Source organism: Hippocampus guttulatus, chromosome 3 (assembly GCF_054856545.1).
Source record: "Hippocampus guttulatus isolate MCC_2025c chromosome 3, RoL_Hgut_1.0, whole genome shotgun sequence".
NCBI lineage: Eukaryota > Metazoa > Chordata > Actinopteri > Syngnathiformes > Syngnathidae > Hippocampus > Hippocampus guttulatus.
Genome location: NC_141263.1, coordinates 28,850,001 through 28,872,882, shown reverse-complemented (window position 1 = coordinate 28,872,882; position 22,882 = coordinate 28,850,001). Strand labels below are relative to the sequence as shown.

The 22,882-nt window shown below is 49.7% G+C and overlaps 1 protein-coding gene across 2 annotated transcripts in view; it reads right to left on the bottom strand.

The window, feature by feature from the left end:
- Window positions 1-22,882, bottom strand: part of znf536 (zinc finger protein 536) — a 178,098-nt gene that overhangs the window by 35,269 nt on the left and 119,947 nt on the right. For both annotated transcript variants that reach the window (XM_086107990.1, XM_086107989.1), the window contains one exon: window positions 5,102-5,272. In XM_086107990.1, coding sequence (XP_085964116.1) covers window positions 5,102-5,272 — 171 coding nt within the window. The remainder of the gene's footprint in view (window positions 1-5,101; window positions 5,273-22,882) is intronic.

The following is a 22,882-nucleotide window of genomic DNA, read 5'->3' as shown; positions in this document are numbered from 1 at the left end:
CAAGTCGGGCAGCAGAGATGAGCTTTTAACCCAATAAGCGCTGCCGCCGGTGCAGGCTCGCCGCTGATTGAATAAGGAAACATCCCCCATGCAAATTACCATCCGCGATTCCTCTAACTGGACAAAATGATATTCCAGCGGCCAAATTAGACGCAAATTAGACTGATGTGATTTTTTTCCCCTCCCCCTCCCCTTTTTTTGCCTCCTCCTCCTCCTCCTGCTCCTCTTAAGAGCTCGTTAATGCGCGCGAGGGCAAATCAAGACGAATGCCGGCGTAGCTGCGTCTAAATACGCCGAATGGAGAGGAAAACATTCGTTATGTCGATGGGGCCGCCCAGCGTCCTCCGGCTGTCTGTTAAGATGAACACTTTAACCCTCCGCCAAGCCATTTTTATTTCCGAGCCATTTGACTCTGTTGAATGAATACGGGCCCAATTTTCCGGAGGATATCCATTCCGACAGCGGAATCGCCCTCTCGCCGAAAATGCTAGACCGAAGCGCAAAGGGGAAAACGCGTCCCGATTTTAATCACGCATTTTCTCCTCAACTACCGTCATGCAGTCCGGGGCCGGGCCTATCAAAGGATTTTGGGGGGTTTGTTTTGTTTTGTTTGGAACGGATGACGCTTGCAATTATCGCGTCGATGATTCGAGTCGGCCGATTCGGCCTCATGAAACAACGCTAGCAACAAACAACATGCGGGTGAGCGGCGGCGATTGCATTTGTCCACCCGGGCTTGTCATTCGCACATTCCGCGCCGTAGTACCTGCGACTTGGCATGCGTGCGGCTTGAAAAGGCGGGGCCCGGCCCGGCGAGCGACGCGGGCGTCGGCGAACGAGAGCGTAGCCGCGAGCTGCGAACTGGAAACCGCCGAGGCCGACATTTAGCTTCAATGTTCAACAATGAAGGCTCGGAGTCAGTCAAGTCACGCTTGCGGCTCAGCCCTTGGTTAGCGTTTCACTTCGTCTCCGAGAGGGAGCAACTTAACTCCGCCCATTTAAAGCAGGCAGCCAAAGGCCACGCCTTGGACAGTTTTCTGCCAGCCCGGTAGGACATGGACCGGCTTCGAGCGGAAACAAACGTGAGCCGACACTCCGCTGTTTTGACCTCCGTGGAGGGGAGGATGCGGCGATTTGTCAACCGGCAAGTGAAAGGAGCTCTTCGGGGTTAAGTCTTGGGCTCCGTCGTTTGCAAACGGCGTCTCGGAGGAGCGCGTGTCGCTGCGAGGACATCTGCCCCGTCATACGCGAAAGGGGGCTGCCGTGACATCTGGGGACTCCGCCGTCTCCCGCCTCGCAACATTACACACAATTTACAGCTAAAGGTCATTATGTAGCCGTTAATCCACTTTTAATTGATATCAGCGCAAACAGCGCAAGCTCCCCCCCCGCCCCCGCCCCGGCCGCCCGACACATGACGCATTGCCAGCCAGCGGGAAATCCGTGCTGGGGGAGTTAAAAATAGGACGGGAGAACTTTTTGTCGCAGATTCCGAGATGAAAGCCGACGGCGGCGGCGGCGAGGTTGTTTGCCCCGGAAAACATTGCCGATTTTGGAAACACATCCGCGTACTTCTGCCTCTTGATCGGCGCCTTCAACGTGCTCCTTTTTTTATTCGGCTGCTCGCTTTGTTGCCGCCACGCAAAGCGACAAACGAGGCCGAAGCTGCAGCGGGCCAAATCCCGGCGTAAAAGCGACCGCTTTTAACATGCCGGGCAAACATTTTCTTTGCAATGACACCATTGCGTGTTTGTTGAAGAAGAATGGAGTCAAAAAGCAGAAAATTCAGAACAGAATTTCATCATGACATCATTCATATTGATTATTTATCGACAGAAGTACAGCATGCACACCGCGTCTGTGTGAGCGGAATTAAAAATGCTAAGCTAAGGTAGCGGGGCAAAGGCACAATGTCAGTGCACTGGGTTCCAGAAGTGTGTGGGTGAGGTGGGGGCTAAAAATGGGGCTTGATGACAAGGTTAAGGTAAGGTTAAGTGACACGCTCGCACGCCACCCTGCCCCAAGAAACTATTGTCACAGCAGAGGACTTCTTTTATATTTTTAATTATACCCCCCCCCCAACACACACACACACACACACACGCAGCTGCTTACTGCTAAATAGCGCCTTGTCCAGAAGGGGACAATCTGGCCCGCTAATTGCTGTCACTGAAGCCGGGATTCATTATGTGACTTTCCCATTAAAATGTGAGCATTCATTTGTATAATGAAAGATCACCCTCCGCAGTGTGTTCATTAGCTCGCCGCTGTTAGCCACCTCCAAAAAACTCCGCTCCAGTCCGCTAATGGATATTTGCTCACTCCCCCGTTCGAGATGAAACGACGGACGAAACGTTAGCTCTTGAGCGCTAAATTTCAGCTCACTTCATTTCTTTCAAGCGGCTGTTAGCGCCTCGTTAATCTCTCGCTCAAAGGCCCGGAGGAAAAAAAAAAGAGAGCGGGTCTGGATCCGGATCCGCTCTTGGACTAGATCGCCATTGCCGGCGATTAGCTCGTAGCGCTGATTGAAGGCGATTCATCACGCCGCTCGCATGTGTGGAAAAGCCGCGCCGAGCCAAATAAACATCGACGCCGGGCCTCGGTGGCCTTGTCGCACATAAAATTTTAATGGGGGACAAAAACGAGGATGATGTGTAAAACATAAATTGAGATCGGAGGGAAGTCACACGCGGGGCGAGGAACATCAAAGATTGCAAATGAAAACGCCGTCGATGGACTCTGCGGGAACAGGAGCGGGCTTGGGACTCGCCTGCACGCTCGCGGTCACAAACATGAGCTCGCGCTCACTCGGCTTGGCGGGACCGGTTTTGCGGGCCGCCGAGGGGTTCGGTTCAGTCGGAGCCAAACCGGCTTTGGTTTAGTGGTTAGCGGTCCGGTGTCGGGTTGCGATCGCGGTCGAAGCCAACGGCGGAGGAGTCGGGCTCGACGAAATACGCAAACAGTTTGGTGGACGAGCGCGGCATACAAAATGAGGCTTCAAAGCCGTGAACAATCGAGCCTTCCTCTCCGCTCTCCAACGCTGTGGGCGTGTCTGCAGAATGTGCCGAAACCACAGAGCACTCAAAAGTTAATCAAATACGGCTATTCCGACGTCTGACGTTTTTCTTATACGGCACCTGCATATCGAAATATTGTAAAATATCCCTGCTCGGAATAAATACAAATAAGATGCGACCACGAGGCACTCTAAAGCAGCCACACTAAAAGGAAGCTCTGGCGCACATGTCGGATGTGAAGACAGAATTGCTCCCCTCCCCGCCCCGCTCCTCACTCTTTCATCGTTCTCAGCATGTTGCGCACACACTCACGGCCGACAACAAGGCGCTCTAAGGCAACCACGTACGCAGACCAGCGTAAGTAGCGGGCCGGCGTCCCATTTTGGAGACAAGCGTGCCGCCAAGCGTGGTTGGCGTGATCTACTTGTGACTTGAACCCGGATCGTCACCGGCGCGTTTGTCAGCCCACGGAGGGATTTCACCTCATGCTTCTCCTGACTTCCTCCGGCGACGGCGCGAGCGGCCGAGCGTGTCGAGACTAAAGGGGGTCGTCCCGCTCAACTGGAGGATAAAGTGAAGTCAACGAGGCCCGTCCTCGCGCGAGTGACGACTGACCTCCCCGCCCCCGCCCCCTCCCGAGTGGAAAAATAACCCCCAGAGCGAGGACAGGCCGCCTTTGTCGTGCCTCGGAAGTTATTGAGAGCGAGCCAGCGTGAAAGGGGGGCGATGCCACGGTGGGACACTGAGGCCTTGTTGGAAGGGAAAGACGAGAAGAACGATAACTTCACGCACACAAAAGCGAGGACCGGCTAATGAGGTCGCGGTGGACTAACGAGGACTAACGAGAGTGCGCGGAGGCATCGCTCGCACATTTGGGAAACGTGCGACTCGGAAGCTGAGACCATCTGTGCGCTCGACATGTCACGTCGCCGTCGGAACTCGACGGCGAAGCCGAAGGATGTCAATCGAATGGAGCGGGGAAGCCTCCAAAGTGGAACGCGTCGGAACAGGGCCCCTCGAAATTCAAACAAAACTATTGAGGCAATAGACAATATGAACAATGCCCAGAACGCTAATCATAATGACGCATACTGCAATGACGACTAATTTAACTACGAACAACAATAGTGCAAATGATTTAGTTTATTTAGAGATGACAGGAAATGGAGCAACACAGGCAAGGGCATGTGGCCTCAGGGAACATGTTTTTTTTTTTTTTGGGGGGGGGGGGGAGGACATAAACCAAAAAACAGGAATGCATTTTCACGTCCGGTGTCACGGAGGGAGCTAGGTTGACACTTGGATTCAAGTACGGTGAGCCCTTCCTATTCGCAGCTTGCTGAGAATCGCGAATATCTGCCAATAATTGACGAAGTTATAAATGCATTGAAATTTGGTTTTTTTTTTTTAAATCCTCCTAAATTCCTGAATAAGCGGAGAAAAATAATCAAAAAGCCTTTTGCGTCAAAACTGGGGGTTGTGCCCCCCCCCTTTTTTTTTTAAATTGTTTTTACACCGCAAATAGGTGGATCTGCGGGTGCCGAGTTGCGTGTATGCGAGGGTCCACTGTTTCATGTGTTTGATAAAAAGCGTTGAAAAAACTGGAAGTCAACATGCGTGGTGAGCAACCCAACAATAAGAAACACAAAGACTACAACAAACCAACTGCCTTCACATCCGTCGCGACAAAACCCGAAAAGAAAGCGAAACTACCTGAACTTCACAGTTGAGCTCACCAGCAACCGGTCAAACATCAACTAAGTTGAATGTCGGCGATGCCTTTCATTGAGAAGACAAGGGAAAAGACAATGCGAAAACTGGCTTGGGGCCATTCAAAACCGTGGCAATGTGTTCGGCCACTTGACGAACGCAAGCACACACACACACGCGCACACACAGAGTCCAAAATGGCTCCTTCAACTAGCTTACATGTGGCTTCATGACCGGACTCAACAAAATGTCATCAAGACTCAGCCTGACTGATCACACGAACTTGGGACTTGCTTGAAACATGAGTGTCAAGACTTGAGTCTGATCGACCACTTTTCCTGATTTTTGATGCCATTTCAAGGTGTTCTACTGACCTGTGTGTATGCGCAGGTGGACCTTGAGGTGATGCGAGGTGCGGAAGGACTTGCCGCAGTAGGGACAGTCTTTGGAGGCCGAGCCCAGCGAGCGCTCGCGATGCTGAGACACCGACGGCGGAACGCTGACGGCCGCCTTGGCAGCTGCCGAAGCCGCCTCCTCCCCGGCATCTGGAAACAAAATGGAGGGTGTTGCTGCTCACATATCACGCTATCATCATAACGTCATCGTCATCATCCTCATCATCGCGCTATCATCATAACCGACATCGTCACATCTGGACACGCGCTTGCTTGGCAGTGCTCGCTGCTCATAACAACCATATTTACATCACACACACACACACACACGTTTCCAAGATACTGGACATATGTATGTATGTATAAATAATTACATAAAAATGTGTGTGCAGTGTGTGTGTGTGTGTATATATACAGGTATATATACTGTATATATATATCCTGTATATCACATTGTCAGTAGCATCTTTACATTACAAAGTCTGAGTCCCATACCCGAAAAGTGAATCCAGGGTTGGAATGCGTTGTCGCCACAAGAAATAGACATTTCATACACTTTATGTGCATCCAATGTGCCGTATTGAGGTCATATTTTAATGGCTCTGCAACGGGGATGGCGCGACACCCGGCCGGGCAAGGCGGTACGAAAAATCTCAGCGAAAGAGTTCCAGCATTAGCATGTAGCAACAATGCTAAAAAAATGTACAACTGTTGACTTAAGGACTATTCCCTTTAAGATGGCTGATGGAAAGTTTGCCCCTTCTCGCCGCCTTCCGCTTTTATTCCCGTTCACGTCGGCGGCGGCAAAAAAAAAGGAACAATGGCGATGAACAGAAATAGATTTGCCTGTGTCAGCAAGACGGGATTTTTTTTTTCTCCCTGGCGCCGCCAGCTGATTGTGACAGCTCGCTGTCACAGATATGACGGGGTGATAACGCTTTTGACCGTGCCCCCCCCCCCCCAACGACCGAGAAAAAAAAAAAACGATGATGCTGGCGCTTTAGTGCGATGCCACGTTTGTTATCAACGCAATCACCTCCGACGACGACGGCGTTGACAGCGGCATAATGGGAAGTGAGGGCGAGTGGCGTTGCGCCGGCCGCCTCTGATGTGCTGACAGTCGGCGGAGCGCGGTGCAAAAAAAAAAAAAAAAAAAAAAGGGGGCCCAGACAACACGCGTCGCTCAATTAAAAATACCCACAAAGGGCTTGATGGATGGCACGCCGAGCACGGGTTGAGCATCAAAAGCCTTGTTGACAAGTCACGTGAGATGAAGAACGGTGCGGCTGGAGACTAAGTGATCCCAATTAACGGCATCTTGATGTAAACCGACCGCATTTGCACCGCAACCATTAATTGAATAAATCGGATAATCCGATGAGAGCAAAGTAAAATTCACAGGAATGATTTTTTCCACACGGACTACGGTTACTGCAGTCGTACTCTGCGTGGAAAAAAGTTTGGGGCAAAACAGGAGGAAGGAGTCTATCCAATCAAACTTGGAATTGTTTCACACTGAAAAACAAAGATGAAGCGCAACGCGAACCACAGCGCCACGTGCACAATCGCCAACCGTCAACCTGCAGACCGGCTGGCGGGTTAGCCGCTTAATAGCCGGCCAACTCCTCACTCTCATTCACTGACACCCACGTCACTCACCGGGCCGGGCCCCACACTTTAACATCGCTCAGCCTCACAGATACTACGGTACCATGTGAGGACGGCAATGCCAGGTGGAGACGATCGTTGTATGTCGTGTATTGTGTTCAAGAATGACAAATCAATTTTCATCCAAACACTCGTCGGTAGTACACTCGATTCCAAAAAGATTCGCTTGCCGCAGCCCGTTAAACTTCATGAAGCCCATCCCATCGCGTGTTAGCTTGAAGCTAACAGACCTGGTTAACTTATGGTTTGGTTCAACTTTGATTGAAAAAGAAATAAATACTGTTCATTCTGTTTTGAGTTCAATTCAAAGTGAGTTGACGTTCGAGTACAACGATTTGAAATGTACAGTATATTGGATATATATGACATATGTTGGTCTGGCACGTATTTCCGTCAGTTAAAAAGGGACACAATGCGAGCTTTACCATTTCCATCCATCCAATGCTCACGTCCCATCTCGAGTTGTTTGTGCGGACTCACCGACATTATCTAATGATTAAAAATGTTTGCGATGATTTGATAAAAGATGGCTGTCGCTACCGCCGCACAATGAGAAGGTTTTTTTTTTTTTTTTTTTTGTGCGTGCCGCAAGTCGACAGAATGGAAAGAGTCAAGTCAGCGGGTCACTCACAATAAAACGGGAAGCCGTTCAGCAGTCGGTGAAAAACATTCCAAGGCGGCCACAGAGACGCAGGAAAAAAGAGCACACAAATCTCTTTTAAGAAATAAAAAGTGCACATCCGGCTTCTCCAAAATGAGGCTGAACCATATAATTAGCTTTCAAGTCTCCAGTGAAAAAGTCAAGTCGTTAAAAAAAGCTTTGAAGGTCTCATGCAGAGATTGCGTAAAATTGCTGCACGAGAAAGATGAGAGTACGACAAACAGTAATGGCAGCCCGCCGCCTTTCACACATAAGCCAGCACGTGAGCGTCAGGTGTTAAACATCGCGTCTTGTACCGAACTGGGACATTATAAAGCCACTGCAATGTGGCAATTTAAGAGGACACGGCAGGATAAGACGGGACAGGAAGCAACCGACGTGCCTGGACAAAAATGGGCAGGAGTGGAGGGCGGGGCAAATCATTCAAGGACACGATAGGGAAAGACGAGATGAAGACACCAAGACTGGACCGGACGTGACCAAAGAAGAAAAGAGAGGACGGGACAACAGTGACATGACAGAACAACGTGAGACAGGAGAAGAAAGGACAGGACAGGAGAAGAAATGACAAGTGTCCAAAGAAGAAAAGAGAGGACAGGACAACAGAGGACATGACAGAACAACATGAGACAGGACAAGAAAGGACAGGACAGGATCGGAAATGACAAGTGTCCAAAGAAGAAAAGAGAGGACAGGACAACAGAGGACATGACAGAGCAACATGAGACAGGACAAGAAAGGACAGGACAGGATCGGAAATGACAAGAGAAGACACGAAAGGACAAGGACAGGATTACGAGTAACAAAGCAGGACAAGAAAAGGCAGGACAGGACAAGACCGGTCGACACAGGACAGATGGGTGGATCAGCAGTCTAACCTTTACCGGTTGAAAAGAACTTCATCGACAAAAAAGGGTGGCTTTAAATAAAGAGACGAGGATTCGTGGGGGGGGGGGGGGGATTGGGCTGGCGGGTAGGGGGCGCCGCCTCGCAAAACCTATTTCCAGCGGTCGCCGCCACACATCTCCGTATCCTCTTTTGGCACGCGCCGCTTGCCGTTGTAGCAGACCCTCGCCCACCTGCCCCACGCAGATGGAGGCCAAACGATCAAATCCAAAAGCCGCCAGCAGCCGGGCTGCGCGCGCGCGCGCGTGAACAAAACACACACACGCGCGGACAAACGCGTGCTCGAGTGCGAGCGCGGGAAGAGCACGTACAGTACGTACGGCGCTGCTTTGACTCGAGAGTCCAATCCGTTCCTTGAGCAAGCTCGCAACTCAATTTACTCATCTGACAAATCCGCTTTCCCCCATTTGAAATGACTCGATTGCTTCCGGCCACCAAAAGCAAATTGTCGTCATCACGTATTCCCGGAAAGCATTGCTTTGACTCCAACGAAAACTCCCTCGAAAAATGAATGAAAAGCAACTGAAGTTGAAAGAGAACAAAGCCAAAATGCAAGAAAAACAAATTGCAATGGAAAAAAAATTCCCAAACGATTTGAATGCGGATGTAAATCCAGACGAGCGACCAAGTCGTGGGCAGAGAAACTGGACGTGGGCGGTCCAGCGTCGTCAATGGAGCGGAATTGCCACGTGACGATCAGACTTTTATTCGAAGGCATCCCGGCCCGGAAATCCGGACTCATCACCGTCCCGGCGTTTGCGCCTGCTCAAAGTCTCACCAGCGCATTTCCGAGGTAGGGCGAATGTGAGCAAAGAAAAAGTGAAATGAACCAATCGACAAAGAGCAGACCTGACGTTGTGGGGGGGGGGAAGAAAAATGAAAAATGAAAAATAAAAATAACGCTTCCGGCGCCATCAGAAGTGCTTCTGGTCATTTCGGATTGAATGCTAAAAATGACGTGAACCAAGTATCGTCTCTCCGGCGCGCCATTTTCAAGGAAGATGGCCCTCCGTCGCCAAAGAGCGACCGTGGGCACAAAGGGCACGTCGCAAGCACTAAACCGAAATCTGATTGGACGGCGCTTTTTGAGCCGGGGCCCAGCCGCGATGGAGGGCGGGCTTTCTAGATGTAGTGGGTGTGGCTTGCCAGGCGAAATAGGCCCTCCCGAAATGAACATGGATGATGTCCAATTGCGACATTTTTGCACAATTCTGAATGGGCACGACGGATGAAATATTTACATTGATGTTTAATTGCATACTCTTGACCGGCAACTGGGCGGCGATTTAAAAAGTCACTTTTCCATTCGCTGTGCGATAATGATAGGAAACCCCAACACATTCACACGTGCAAGAAAAAGCGTACGTGTGTGTGTGTGTGTGCGTGCGTGCGTGCGTGCGCTGGCCTATAGGTAGACACGTGCGCGGGTGCGTGCGTGTCTTTAATCAGTCGACCGATCCGACTCTTTTAATGTGGCCGCTCCAATTACTGTAAAAGTCACGGCGCCGCACATAACCACAAATATTGACACTTTATGGCACAACACATTTATGACATTTTGAAGGTCACCTCGCATATTAGGCCCCATCGCTCACATGCGCTCGCCGGCCGGACGAAGGAATCTTCCGGCGATATCGATCCGCCTGCCATTTTTTTTTTCTTTTTTCCCCTCTCCTCCTTTTCTTGTCTATGCAAAAGCGGCCCGAGCTGTCGGAGGCGTGAACGCGCGCCATATAGCGAGCGGCTCGTTAAAGGTCGACCGACGTCTGGCGCGCCTCGCTTTAATCGGGCGCTCATCAGATAAGACGTGTTTGGTCGCTGATTCCAAATGTTGACTGTCTGATTAGCAGCGCCGAAATACGCCAAAGAGCAACGCGCGCGACTTCGCGAGGACGGATTTGGACCGTCGGTTTCAAATAGCAGTCGACCGAACGCTCCTTCATGTGGGGGTCGAAGTGACATTTGCTAATCTTTTCAAACTGAATAAAAAAAAATAAAAATACACTGAGGAGAAAAAAAATGCTGTGTTCAAGTAACACTTTGTCGAATGGTTGCACACAAAATCATCTGGATCCAGATGCGATTTATGAAGTAGTTTTTTTTACTTTAAAAATGGATCTCATGCAACCACATGACAAAATTCAAATGGGTTAAATTCAACAAAAAACCTTTTTCGGTGTGTGTGGGTGTACAGGGTGTATATATATATATATATATATATATGTACAGTATATATATGACATTCTTGGAGGGATGGTCAATTTTGAACAGGATCCAAAGCATACCACATCACGTGTCAAACCCGATTGTGGCATTGTTACGTTAAAGCGGTAAATCTGCTCAGTTGACGAGCATGTCCGTCCGCGTGGGGTGCAAAAACGCACCCTTTGGGGAATCGGCACGTCGGACCGACATATTTTGGATTGCATATTTCATTTTGACGCTGGAATAATATGTACGTTCATGCAAATTTGATGCCCGTGTCGACGGCTGATCTGACATCTGTTCATTCAATCGGGCCTAATTCCCAAGCATGCTCCCTCGCGCTTGCACAAAAAATAGATTCCAAATACATCAATGGATCTTTCAACGCCACATTGAAAAGCACTTTTATTCCATCGATGGTGAAATGTGCTGAATTTATCATCTGTGATGGCGCCAAAGCTGCCACTGTGTGTGTGTGTGTGTGTGTGCGGAGCGCGAGGAGAGGGGGGGGGGGGGGAGAAAGGCATGTTTAATTCAAGTGTATCTGATCTGAGAGCAGCTCCTCTCCCCTCTGCCTTGACTGGTGTCACGGCGGCGTAATGGAACATGCCAGAACAAAGGCTCCCGGATCAGATCGGAGCAGAGTTGAACGGGCCATCTGGGAGGCAGGCTGAGTATCAGTCACTCCGCCGGCTGTCGGCTGCACTCCACGCACACTTCCCCTCTGAGTGGGTGTGTGCGCGCGTGTGTGAGACACCTCCTCGCCGCCTTCCCGCGCACGCCACCGCAGGGACACCAGGCAGGGCATCCTATATGACTGACTGACAAATATAGAAATTGATAAAGATCTGCTACCGTGCCAGTGTGTGTGTGTGTGTGTGTGTGTGTGTGTGCGCGCGCGTAGCGACCACACCCGGCTCTCATTCGTGGAGGAGAGAACAAATACAGCATCAATCAACAACAGCAAACAACAAAACAAACCAAAAAAATATATATATCCAGAGATGCTTCCTAATTGTGACACGCAGCCAGATGGGGAGCAGGAGATGGCGCTCGTTGCAGCGTTCGTCCCGATATGTTCAAGAAGACGATTATATCGGAAACCATCTCGATTTCGGTGATTGACACCCGAAAGGAATTCACCACGTTGGGACTTGGAATGCATTTTTTTTTTTTTTTTGCGGTTGGGGGCGGGAGGTGGGGGTGCAAAATGTCTTTCGTTTGGAGAGGATACTTTCTTTTCCCAGTTCAGATGGTTTTGAATGCATTTGCACCGGGCACCGTCCCCCAATTCATTCCTTTACATGAAACAGGAATTCTCATCAAAGGGACTTTCTCGGGGAGAGATTTGACAGGCCAACTTCTACAATTTATTTGGAAGTAGCCCGCTGTCCGATTCAAGATAAAAAGTGACAGGACGAGTCCAACTAAATAAATATGATGGATTGCGGAACGTGTTTGGGGGAGACCGTACATGATGAAAACATCCAGTATTTAACATCATTAAAGCTGACCAAAAATGAAACCGTTTGCGGCCAATTTCATGCGGTCGTCGCGACACACGCGGGCGGGCATACCAATCGACGCACAGAGACCGTCGCAACTGCTCGGCGAGCTGCGGTAATATTAGCCGTCCTTGTCGAAGGATAAATACGATCGCTTTGTGAGTACAGTCTGTCTACACGTGTTGCTGCACCGTTTGCGTTCAAATACCGAGTGCCGAAAAGGTTTTCCCACCGCGCCACCGACGCCCAGATTCAGTCCGCCGTCTCTGGAGTTTTGCATCGGGTGTTAGCATTAAGTCAGCTAACTTTTGTCAGACGGCGTTAGAAAAGAAAAGAAAAGGAAAAAAAAAAAGCCTCCCGTTTGCTCGAACATCAACGGTTCTTTGTGTTTTAGAGCTGTTTGGTTTGGCGTCACTAATGAAGTCCTTGATGTGACGGATCCTTTTTTTCGGCTCCCGACGAGTCGTCAGTCGCGGATCGAGTCAACAATGTCGGCGACGACATTTGCGCATCAAAAGACGCAAACGAGAGAACGATTGGCCCTCGGTGGCGCCTTTTCTTCTCTGCCGCCCTGAACCCGGAGCGCCTTTGATGGCTGCCGGATCATTTTCCGGAAATCAAAGTGTGGTTAAGAAAAGGGAAAAAAAAAACAGGACGACTAAAATGTTTGCGTGCTTCTCGCCGGTCCATTATTCTAATGCGTCACGTGACCGGCCCCAAAATTGGACGGGAAGGGAGGAAGAGGGGGAGGGGCGATGCGGGCGCAAACGAGGAGGGTGTCGGGGGGCTCAAATGTGATGACATCATTTGAAAGGCATTAGGCTTTTAGAAATGTGCCCACTGGGACTTGATTTCCTTACGCCGGGAGCAACACAACACCATCCGGCCTGGGCTTCCTTTGATTTGGAGCGCTGCCATCTTTGTGAGCGTGCGGTCGGCGCGAGTTAATCAATTCGGAGGCTGAGTTTCGCCGCTGACGCCGGCGCTCCCGCCGATCGGCGCGCACGAACACTTCTCATGAAACGCCGCCGCACCGGTCGCACGTTTACGAGCTGACAAGGAACTCTGCACACAGCGCACCTTTTCGCGACTCGGGCCGATCAAAACGTTGCCGAATGGGGAGATCCTCTGCCGTTTGGCCGAGGCGTGAGGCGCTTCTGTGCAGTGGACCGGGCGTCACTCGCCTTTTCTTGTGGCTGTCGCGCTCCACTTGCGGACAAGGAAGAAAATGGGGTCTCCCCAAATCACCGCTCAAACAATGACCTCACGTGGTTCTTGGAAACTTGACTACCCCCACCGAATAAGGCTTTTATTCAATTGAATCAATTTGATTCAGCCAATTTCATAAAATCATCAATCATTTTTCTCGGCAATACATCTACTTATCACGTGATTTTTTTTTTCTTTTGGATGTATCACGAGCCAGATGATTTTTTGTTAAATGGATTTGCAGCCAAAGAATTTGATTGATTTACTTGATGTATCTGGAGCCAGAGGATTGTCATCGTATTTAGTTCTTTTTTTTTTTTTAATGTATACCGGGAGCCAGATGATTTAAAAAAAACATTTTTCATGAAGTGCTCTCGTACTGAATGTCGGTGTGCAAACGAGCCCTGCAAACCACACCCGTGCGCCGTTTCAAACATTTCCGGGGGTCAATATTGCGGCCCGATTCAACAAGCGAAAGCCTTTGGGAAGTTGCGCGCACAGCGACGCATGGCGCCCTCAAGAATGCTTTGCCCCAGCCCGCTAGCCTTTTGAAAATCGATTTGACTGACCACATGAGTATATGCCACCAGAGCAAAAAACGAACAAACATTCTTGAGTACGACTTCAACTTTGAATATCTCCCGGCATGCGACCCAAACGAAGCTGCATGTTTTTTGAAGATGCTCATTCCATTTGTGGAATAGATTGCATTTTTCAATTCTTGCTTTTCCATCTAACGGATGCAAATGCATTTTGGTGTCTTAAGTTTTTTTTTTTTGGGGGGGGGGGTTGCCCCCTCTTTTTCCCTCCTGCTGTCTTTGCTATTAAAGCCACTTGAGGGGTGCCTCAAGATGTTGTTGCGATCCATCAGAGGGATCTGTGAATTGAGGTTCCAGGAAGAGGCGGCCATTTTGCAGTGACGCAAGAGCAGACGGCAAAATGATTACTGTTGTTTCATTTGACGTCACTTTGTGTCCGGGTGAAATGACGCTTTTAATGCAGCCTCAAATCGCCCGTGGCATTCTTCAACATGAAACGCGATCGTCTCAGCACGCTGTCCACATCGCGTCCCCCTTCGCGTCGCACGAATACGTCTACAATTGGCGTGGTGGCGGCGACGACGTCGATTGAAACTCAAAACTTCCACAAGAAGTCGGTGTCAAGCTGCAGATGTTGACTTTGATGAATAGTTTTGTTTTGTTTTTTTTAATCTATATTTTGCCGCGGCGGGGGCCCTGGCGGGGGATGTTACAAGTCTCGGAGGCATCACGGCAACTGGGAAGCGGGCAAGAAGAAAGGAAGGAGCCAAGCGAGGGGGGGGGGGTGTGGACGCGCGGCGTCCAAATTTCACACGGCGCCGCCGCCGCCGCTCGCCGTTTGACCCCGGCGAGCCGCAGGAAGACAGACGAGACGCGCTTCCACGACGACAACATCAACAAAAAGAAGCCAGCGACTAAATGGAAATAAAGGCGCGGTGTTGTTTTGCGCGAGATGAAAACAGAACGCTGGCGCGGCGGTAAACAGGGGCACCAGATGTTCTTTGATGTTAATAATGGCATTTATTATTAATATTAATTAGACCGCACTCAGCAATACATTTGGGCCATTTCCAAGTCAATTAAGCAAAATGGCATTCGGGAGATGTTGAGACGACATTTTAAGGCAGGTGTTTGCCCCCCTCCTCGCCACCCCCGCCCCCCTCTTCCCTTAATAAAACATTTTTGCAGCTGATGAAAAAAAACAACAACACCCATTTTGAGGCATGTTTGATTTCTTTTTGCCTTTGTTTGCGCTTCCCTTGGCCCGCTCGCAATCTCCAAAAAGGCAAACGCCGCCAGGACGCCAACTCCACACGTACCGCTCGTTCTTTTTCAATGCACGGCACGGCACGATATCGCCACGGCCCAGCAATTAGCCATTTCCAAAGTGGAGGCGCCTCCTTTGCACTCACGGCAAATTGGGGAAGGTCTTCACAGCCCTGTTCAAATGTTGCGGCAACACGAAAAACATGTCACCGCTAACTGTGTAACCCTCTCGAATGTTACTGTTGCGAGAGCACGCACCAACTCGGCCATTCGGATGCGCGGTCGCAAAAGTGCGCACGCCCTCTCGCAAGCGGGTCCGCGGCCGTGTTGGGAATGAACCAATCTACATATTACGCATTACCAAAACATCCAATGCCCGAATGAAGTCGGATTAGCTTAATGCTAACAAACAAGGCAAACCCCCCCCCAAATAATAGTCACGGTGTTGCGGTGTTCTACACATTGAAGCAAGGGATATTTGAGCACAAACGGTGCAGAAAAACAAGCAGACGTAAAATACAACGCATGACATATTTTACTGCAGCTTACCGAGCCACGTGCCATACGACGCAATAGAGAATCAAGCGAACGAAAAGTTCGCAAAGGGAAAAAGAGCTCTTGAGGGCCACTTCATGACCGTGAATCCTAACGACATTTTATTTTTTATTTTTTCTCCCTCGGTGGCGCCCGGGAGTACATTAACAATCTGCGTGTTCATTTGTCAGCGATTGGGACACTCTGGCCCGTGTGGCACGGCGGCACTTTTTCCGTGGCGGGGAAATTAATGAAGGAGCTTTCGCCCGACGACGAACGCGCACCTGTGCCGCCGAGATGCTAATCACAAACATTTATATTTATTAGCCGGAGCCGCAACAGCACAACAAGAGGAATGGGAGCACACAAACGCATTTAGAGACGACAAAACAGACTGATGAAAGACACACTTGTGCTCTGTGAAGTCTTTGAAATGGAGGTGTCGATTCATTTATTTTTACACTTTGTTTGACAAAGAAAGTAGACGTGCGAGGCGCCAAGTGAGCCTTTCGTCATTTGCCGATGACCTCAGTCACAATGACTGGAACGATTCAACAACATTCGCAAAGAGTAAATCGACTACAACACTAATGAGATGAATGATGATACAGTCGAAAATGTGCGGTGCACTATGCGGTATAGATTGTAGAATTATGAACACATTGCATAAATCAGCTTCGATTCCAACGACTAAATACTCGGGACTATCCCGCCGATCGGTGCTCGATAATTACAAAACATACACCGTGTCTCATGTATCATTTAAAATGAATAATGATTGCTGAAACGATTAAAAACATACATACTGCATCAAATATTGCATGTTACTGTTCAATACAATAACAATATTTGAAGTTTTGACTTCAAAGAAATACACGCATAAATTGAAATATCTATCTATCTATCTATCTATATATCCTGGCGCGCGGGGGCGGGGGCGTGCGACGAAACAATGCCCCAAAATTGGATCCGCTTTTAAATCCCCCTCATCATCCTTGTCACTACAAGCGGCAGGTTTCGTTTGGCGTTTGCCCTCCTCTTCCTTTCCGTGCACCGCCACGCAAGACAGAAGGCGGCTCTCCCAAACCGCCCGCCTCGACGGCGACGAGCAAAAATACGAGCACTGACAGAAGTTTCACCCTGGCACCGACTCGCCTTTGTTAGCGCCCCCCTCCTTTGCCGACACACTCTTTCAGGCTTCAGAGAGCACACACACACACACACACACACTACAACCTGATGTCTCGCTAACTTTATCATTGGCACAGGATGATCAGGCGGCCCTGTGGGGAGGTTGTGGAGGATGCGAGAGAGAGTGTGTGTGTGTGCCCACCGATGTATGCGAATGGATGCAGATGTGGACCGAAGTGTCTCTTCGTGGACATCAAGGCAAGATCAATTGCTAATGTGCTTGTCTCCACACGCGCACACGCACACGTGCGTGTGCATGCGTGTGCGTGTGTGTATTCATCACAGTGCCTTCTCAGTCCGCGTTGGCAGGAAGTTGTGCGGTTGCCATTGGTGAAGGATGACTCGGTGTCTCCTCGTCTCCCTTTGGCTGGAATACGGCCGCATGTGCATACGGGCAAGCAGGGAAGGAAAAGGAAGTCAATGCAATTGGAAATGGAAAAGGAGGGGCAAAAAAGAAGTGGCGCCTTGCCATACCACTTTGTGCCGTGACTGCGCTTGTCTCGCAAATCAGCGTTCCCCATTGAAATGAAGGGGGAAGAAATTCCACTGTAGGCTCTGGCGAAAAAGAAAATCAAATATTTAAATGTGTGTTCGATCACGAGAAAAAGAAGTCAAGATCAATTCGGAATTTCTGACCTTCAGGTCTTGGGGAAAATAAAAATGAGAGTGTGCAGCAACATCTCCATGACTAAAGTCGGAAGACAAATGAAACGAATCAGCATGAAAAAAGAAAGAAACAAACAAACAAACAAAAACAAAACAACCCCCCTGATCCCACATAATTTCTTACATTCATTAAAATCGACGTCATGATGCGTATGTGACCTGTAACACAATCCCTCCAAAGTCTGAAAGTCTGAAACGCTGCTTCTGCCCGCTCAGAATGCCTTTTGCCCAAACCCAGTTTGAAATTCGTGCCACACTTTGGGGACAAAATGGATTACAAAATAAAAATGATTTCAATAAATACGTAAAGAATGGACATATCTTCATGTCTGAAACTAATGGGGTGCTTGAAAGCTGAAAAGACCACCGCAGATGCAACTTGCTGGCGCCATCTATGGGCTTTGCAACTGTGTGTTAGCATCAAGCTAGCAAGGGCTTCCACGCACAACACGGAATTCTCTTTGTTTCACGTACGTTCAGCTCGACGGTGAGCTGGTGGACGCCAAAGCGCCCGACGCCTCTTTTTTGACGAGTTGTTGACAAAATGAATCTGCCCGAAACGTGGCTCCTTGTGAAGGAGGCGACTTGACTCGAGGGCATCGATCGAGATGTTACGTGCGTTTGCAACATGGCCGCATGCAGAGGGGCCGCCATGATGGCGCCATGCTCGTGTGTGTGTGTGTATGTGTGCGCGTGCGTGGGCGCGCTACATGGCCGGGCAGTAAATTCAAAGAGCAAGGACGCGTCGCCTCTCCTTTTCTATGAACTTGTCCAATGTCTGGGGAAAATAAAATTGAAAGATTTATTCGGACACCTCGCGCGTGTGCGCGCGTGTTGACAAGACAAGAAATGCAGGCACGCTCGCACGTGAAAAGAGGGAGATGTGTTGCTTCGTGTGTGCGTGTTTGAGAGTAAGAGGAGGACGGTGGGCAAAGTCATTGAGTGTCGTCGCGAAGCTTGCATACGCATTGCCGTGAACATCAAAGGCAATTTGCTCAAGGGACCTGCAGCAGATCTTTTGGACGGGCTTCGACAAAGCAACGAGCGCTTTGGTGTCGGAAACGTTCCAAGACCAGTTTAGTGTTCAATGACTCATAGACTGTTTTTGTTAAAAAAAAAATCAAAGACAATCCAACAAGCGTAACATTTGGGGGTTTTTTTTGCAAACACCAAAGACGGTCTTCAAGGACCCTCGTTTCCTACGAGGCGTTTGTGTGCCATGATTTTCTTAACACACCAAAGGACGGCGGCCATCTTGCTTGTCCCATTTCTTTCTTTCTTTTTTGCATGAATTAATGCCATCAAGTGTTTGGGAAACGACAAGAAATGTCTAGTTGGGCGTGCTGGGGAAATGGCGAAACCCTGCAGGCCTGTCTTCAGCCTCTGGCCATTGTGCCACACACACACACACACACACACACACACACACACACACACACACACACACACACACACACACACACACACACACACACACACACACACACACACACACACACACACACACACACTCAGTGCCCATTAAAGAGCACGCTCTGTCCCACTCGCATAATTTTAATTTGTTATGAAGGTCATTGACAGCAAGTAATAATCACCATTGGGGATCTAACAATTTGCCATTTCTGAACATTGAGGCGCTGATGACTCAACTATGAATAGACTGCCCCCTTCTTTGCCCGCTGCCCACCCAACACACACACACGCACACACACAGTCCTCTTAAATAATTAGAAACCATTAACCTTATTTTTCCTCTTTGACGCACGCACGCACACAATCATATCTTAAATAATGTCGACGCTCTCATTTCTTCTGCAGTTAAACCGCACGACCTGCAGGGGGTGCGCGTTTGTTCATTAGTCCATCCAGCCATCCATGATCCGAACAAACGATACGGCGTACGTAGCAAGAGTTGCTAGCACTCGACCCCGTCTTGCCACCCCGTCCTCCGTCTGCCCTTCCGTCACCGTCCCTCCGTCTTCATTCATATTATCGTCGTCCTCCGAAAAAACAAACGTCCCAGCATGATGGGAGAGGGGCAACGAGACGGCACTCACTGACTTACGGGCCATTACAGGCCTTCTCTTATCTTACTTTGCTCCATCCGTTTGCGTAGCGCTGCCGATTCCACCTCGAACGGCGCCTTTTGCGACAACGGCGAGCAAGTCTGATCATAGACAACATTGACATGACGTGTACAAAGACGCCTTCTTGACTACGTCGACGCCGCAGCCGAATTGGACGTGGTGGCAAAGTGAGGCACAAAGCGTGAAGTTGCTGCCTAATCGGTGATGGACCATCAAGCGAAATACGCGACGATCGCTTCGGATTGCATCACGTTAGCCGAGCTCAGTTTTACGATATCAGTGGCCGAATTTATGGTTCATATTAAAGCCACCCACGATACGGCGAATGGGCCGACAATTGGCTCCGACCCGCTTTGACAATTATCTGCGCCAGAATTGAAAAGAAAAAGCAAAAGAATACTTTTCCATGACCAAAGAGTCGATGGCTTCCGCGGAGTCTCGTATGAAACGCTTCCAATGCCTCTTTCGTAGCCGACGCCAATGTCAAAATGTCCTTTGCCACTTGCCGTACGGTGACGCGACGAGACAGTCTCAAGCCGCGGCGTAGGAATCTCAACGTCGCCTCATGTGCCCGCACCGCGATCGATGGTCACCAAAATTGATGTCGACTTTACTTGATGCTCACATCAACCTCTGAACATATTCGAACCGTATTGGAGATGTTCTGCGTTTTCCTCTCCATAGAGGCGCTCGGTACAAAACTTATGTCCCTTCGCGAGAGAAACGCGTTCATTCAAAAGACGTAACATGTCTGGCGACAATTTTACAACCGTGACAAAAATGTGCAGGACTCTCACATGCCAACATGGACGTTTTCATACGCCAGCCTTCCGAATCGCGATTGCTTGTTGCGGACAAGACTGGCCATCAATCAAAGCAAAATGACGTCACTCTTTCTTTCTATTAGTGAGGAGCAACTCAACACGAGTATTTCCCAACGCAAAAATAGTTACTATGACAAAATCAAGTAATAATAATAATAATAGAAATCCCAGCCATGGTGGGCGGGAACCGAGAGACGTACAACACAGCCGGCTTTCTTACCCGGCTGGATTGATTGGTTGATTGGTGAAATGGATGTCCGTAGGCACTTTGTGATGTCCTCTGACTGTACACTAGGTGGCCGTGTCGCTATCAAAATCCTGTTGGGCTGAAATGGCCCTTGAATAAAATCCAGTGTTTGGCTACGCTGCGGCCCTGTTATTTTTTGCCTCCCGGCACCACATTCCCAACCCGGTTGACTTTTCCTTCGACATTTTTAACTCCCATCAAAATGCCAGATTTCATTTGCAATGAAACAAAAGAATGTTTCACCTTTCACACGCCCTCCAAAACTTTTTTCCAACGCATCTAATTTAGCTGAATTTGAGGTCGTTTTTTTTAACTGACCTAGTGTGCCGTTTTTCTCATTTGAAATCATCTCGGCGATTTCATGTCATGCGCAGTTCAGCCGCATGACCAGCAGGTGGTGTGCTCGTGGTTATTACTTGGCCACTTTCAAGTTACTCATTGGAATGCTGCCCCCCCCTCCCCTCCCCTCCCCTCTCTAGTACTAAAATCAAGAATGAAAACAACAATGGTGAGCTTCTGTGGGCAAAGAAACTCATTTAGCGTCACCCCGAGCAAACAAATAAGTTTCGGGGCTTAAGCTCTTATTTTTATGCCACTTTTTTTTTTTAAGTGATCGTCAGCGTTTGTCAAACGCCTTTATCTGTGCCAGGCTCAACAACTCAAGACTAATTACAAATTAATCTGCGCGAGAGTGGAGAGATGACGCGAATGCACACACACACACACACACACGAGTCAAAAGAGACGTCGGGACCTAATTGCCTGGCCGCCCGATCCGCACGATGACATCAGGATGGCCGATTGCGCCTTTGAATAATTGATGTTTGGCCCCGATAGCGTGGGCGGCGCTCGACTTTTGACGCTCGTTCCGAATCGTCAGAGAAGGTGAAGGCAGTCAAAGACCAATTTGAGTTTGGACCTCAACCTAAATTTGAAGTGAAGCTCAAAGAACATTTTCACATCAACTAACATGTTTGTTGAAAGGCAATTTGGAGATTTCGACGACTCCAAGTTGATTTACGTAGACATCAAAGACAACTGAGCTTTGCACAAATGTTGATGCATTCAGCAAACGTCGCTGATCATTTTTTGACTTTTTAAAATATTGGAAGTCCAAGGCAACATCAAAGCCAAATTTGAGCGGTCCACAAACTTCAGTTTCGAGACAACAAAAACCTGGCGGCTTTTCTCCGGGTATTACGATCACAGCCCTCTTCTCCCACATGCTCAAAACATGCGCGGCAGGAGAACAGAGTACTGGAAATTGTCCCGCATTGCGGAAAATGGTTGTTTGTCTCGGGGGGGGGGGGGGGGGGGGGCGCGATCGGCTGGTAACCGGTCGAGGGTGTTCCCGGCCTGCTGCCCGAAGACGGCTGGGGGAGGCTCCGCCGCGCCCGCCGCGCTGATCAGGGGAAGCCGCTCGGACATGAAAGTGGATACAATCTCAGTCGCCGATTGCTGCTGTTGTTTAATCGACGCGATGGTGAAGGCATCGCGTTTGTTGGTCGCTGCCGATTGGGCGGGACCGGACCACGCCGCGCTCCTCGGTCGAGGCGTTTGGCGTCCGCTCCAAATTGATCCGTCCCTGCTGGGGAAATCGCCCCCCTCCCCAATCCTCCGCTACCCAGCACCACCTCGCCCCGCCCCACCTCTGGGCACCTTGAAATTGAGATTTAACTACCGGTGGCACGCGGCGGCGGAGGAAACGGGTCATTAAACGCCACTGGCCGGGGCCGGCCGACTCCCCCGACATCGCCCGTCTCCCCTCCGGCCCCCACAGCGACGCGGACGTGTTTCCAATCCGATCGTCTCTGGTGTGAGCGGCCCACGGCGAACACGAGCGCAGGCGTGTCTAATAGCGGCGGCGCTGGCTAACAAGGAGCCCGGGACCACTTCTCGCGCCGTGCCCCTGTTCCACCCTGGACGTGGCAGCCGGCATTCGACGAGCAAACTCCAAAACGCGGCCGAGTCTCGCTCGCGTCGCACCGACAGAGATTCAGGTGGACCCGGTTCTTAATCCACATCAAGGGCAATTTTGATGAGGCAGGTCGGTTGCACAACTGTCGGTCTTCAACAAACCCCGTCGGCGTTTTTTTTAAGAAAAACAAAGACAATTTGGCCGTTTTTGCGGAGGGAAATATTCAAGCTGATCTGCTTCGGAGAAACTAAGATTCCATCTTGGCAAACATCAAAGGCGAGTGACAGTTTTTAAGGAACGCGCACATGACGACAATTTCAGAATGACGTTTTTA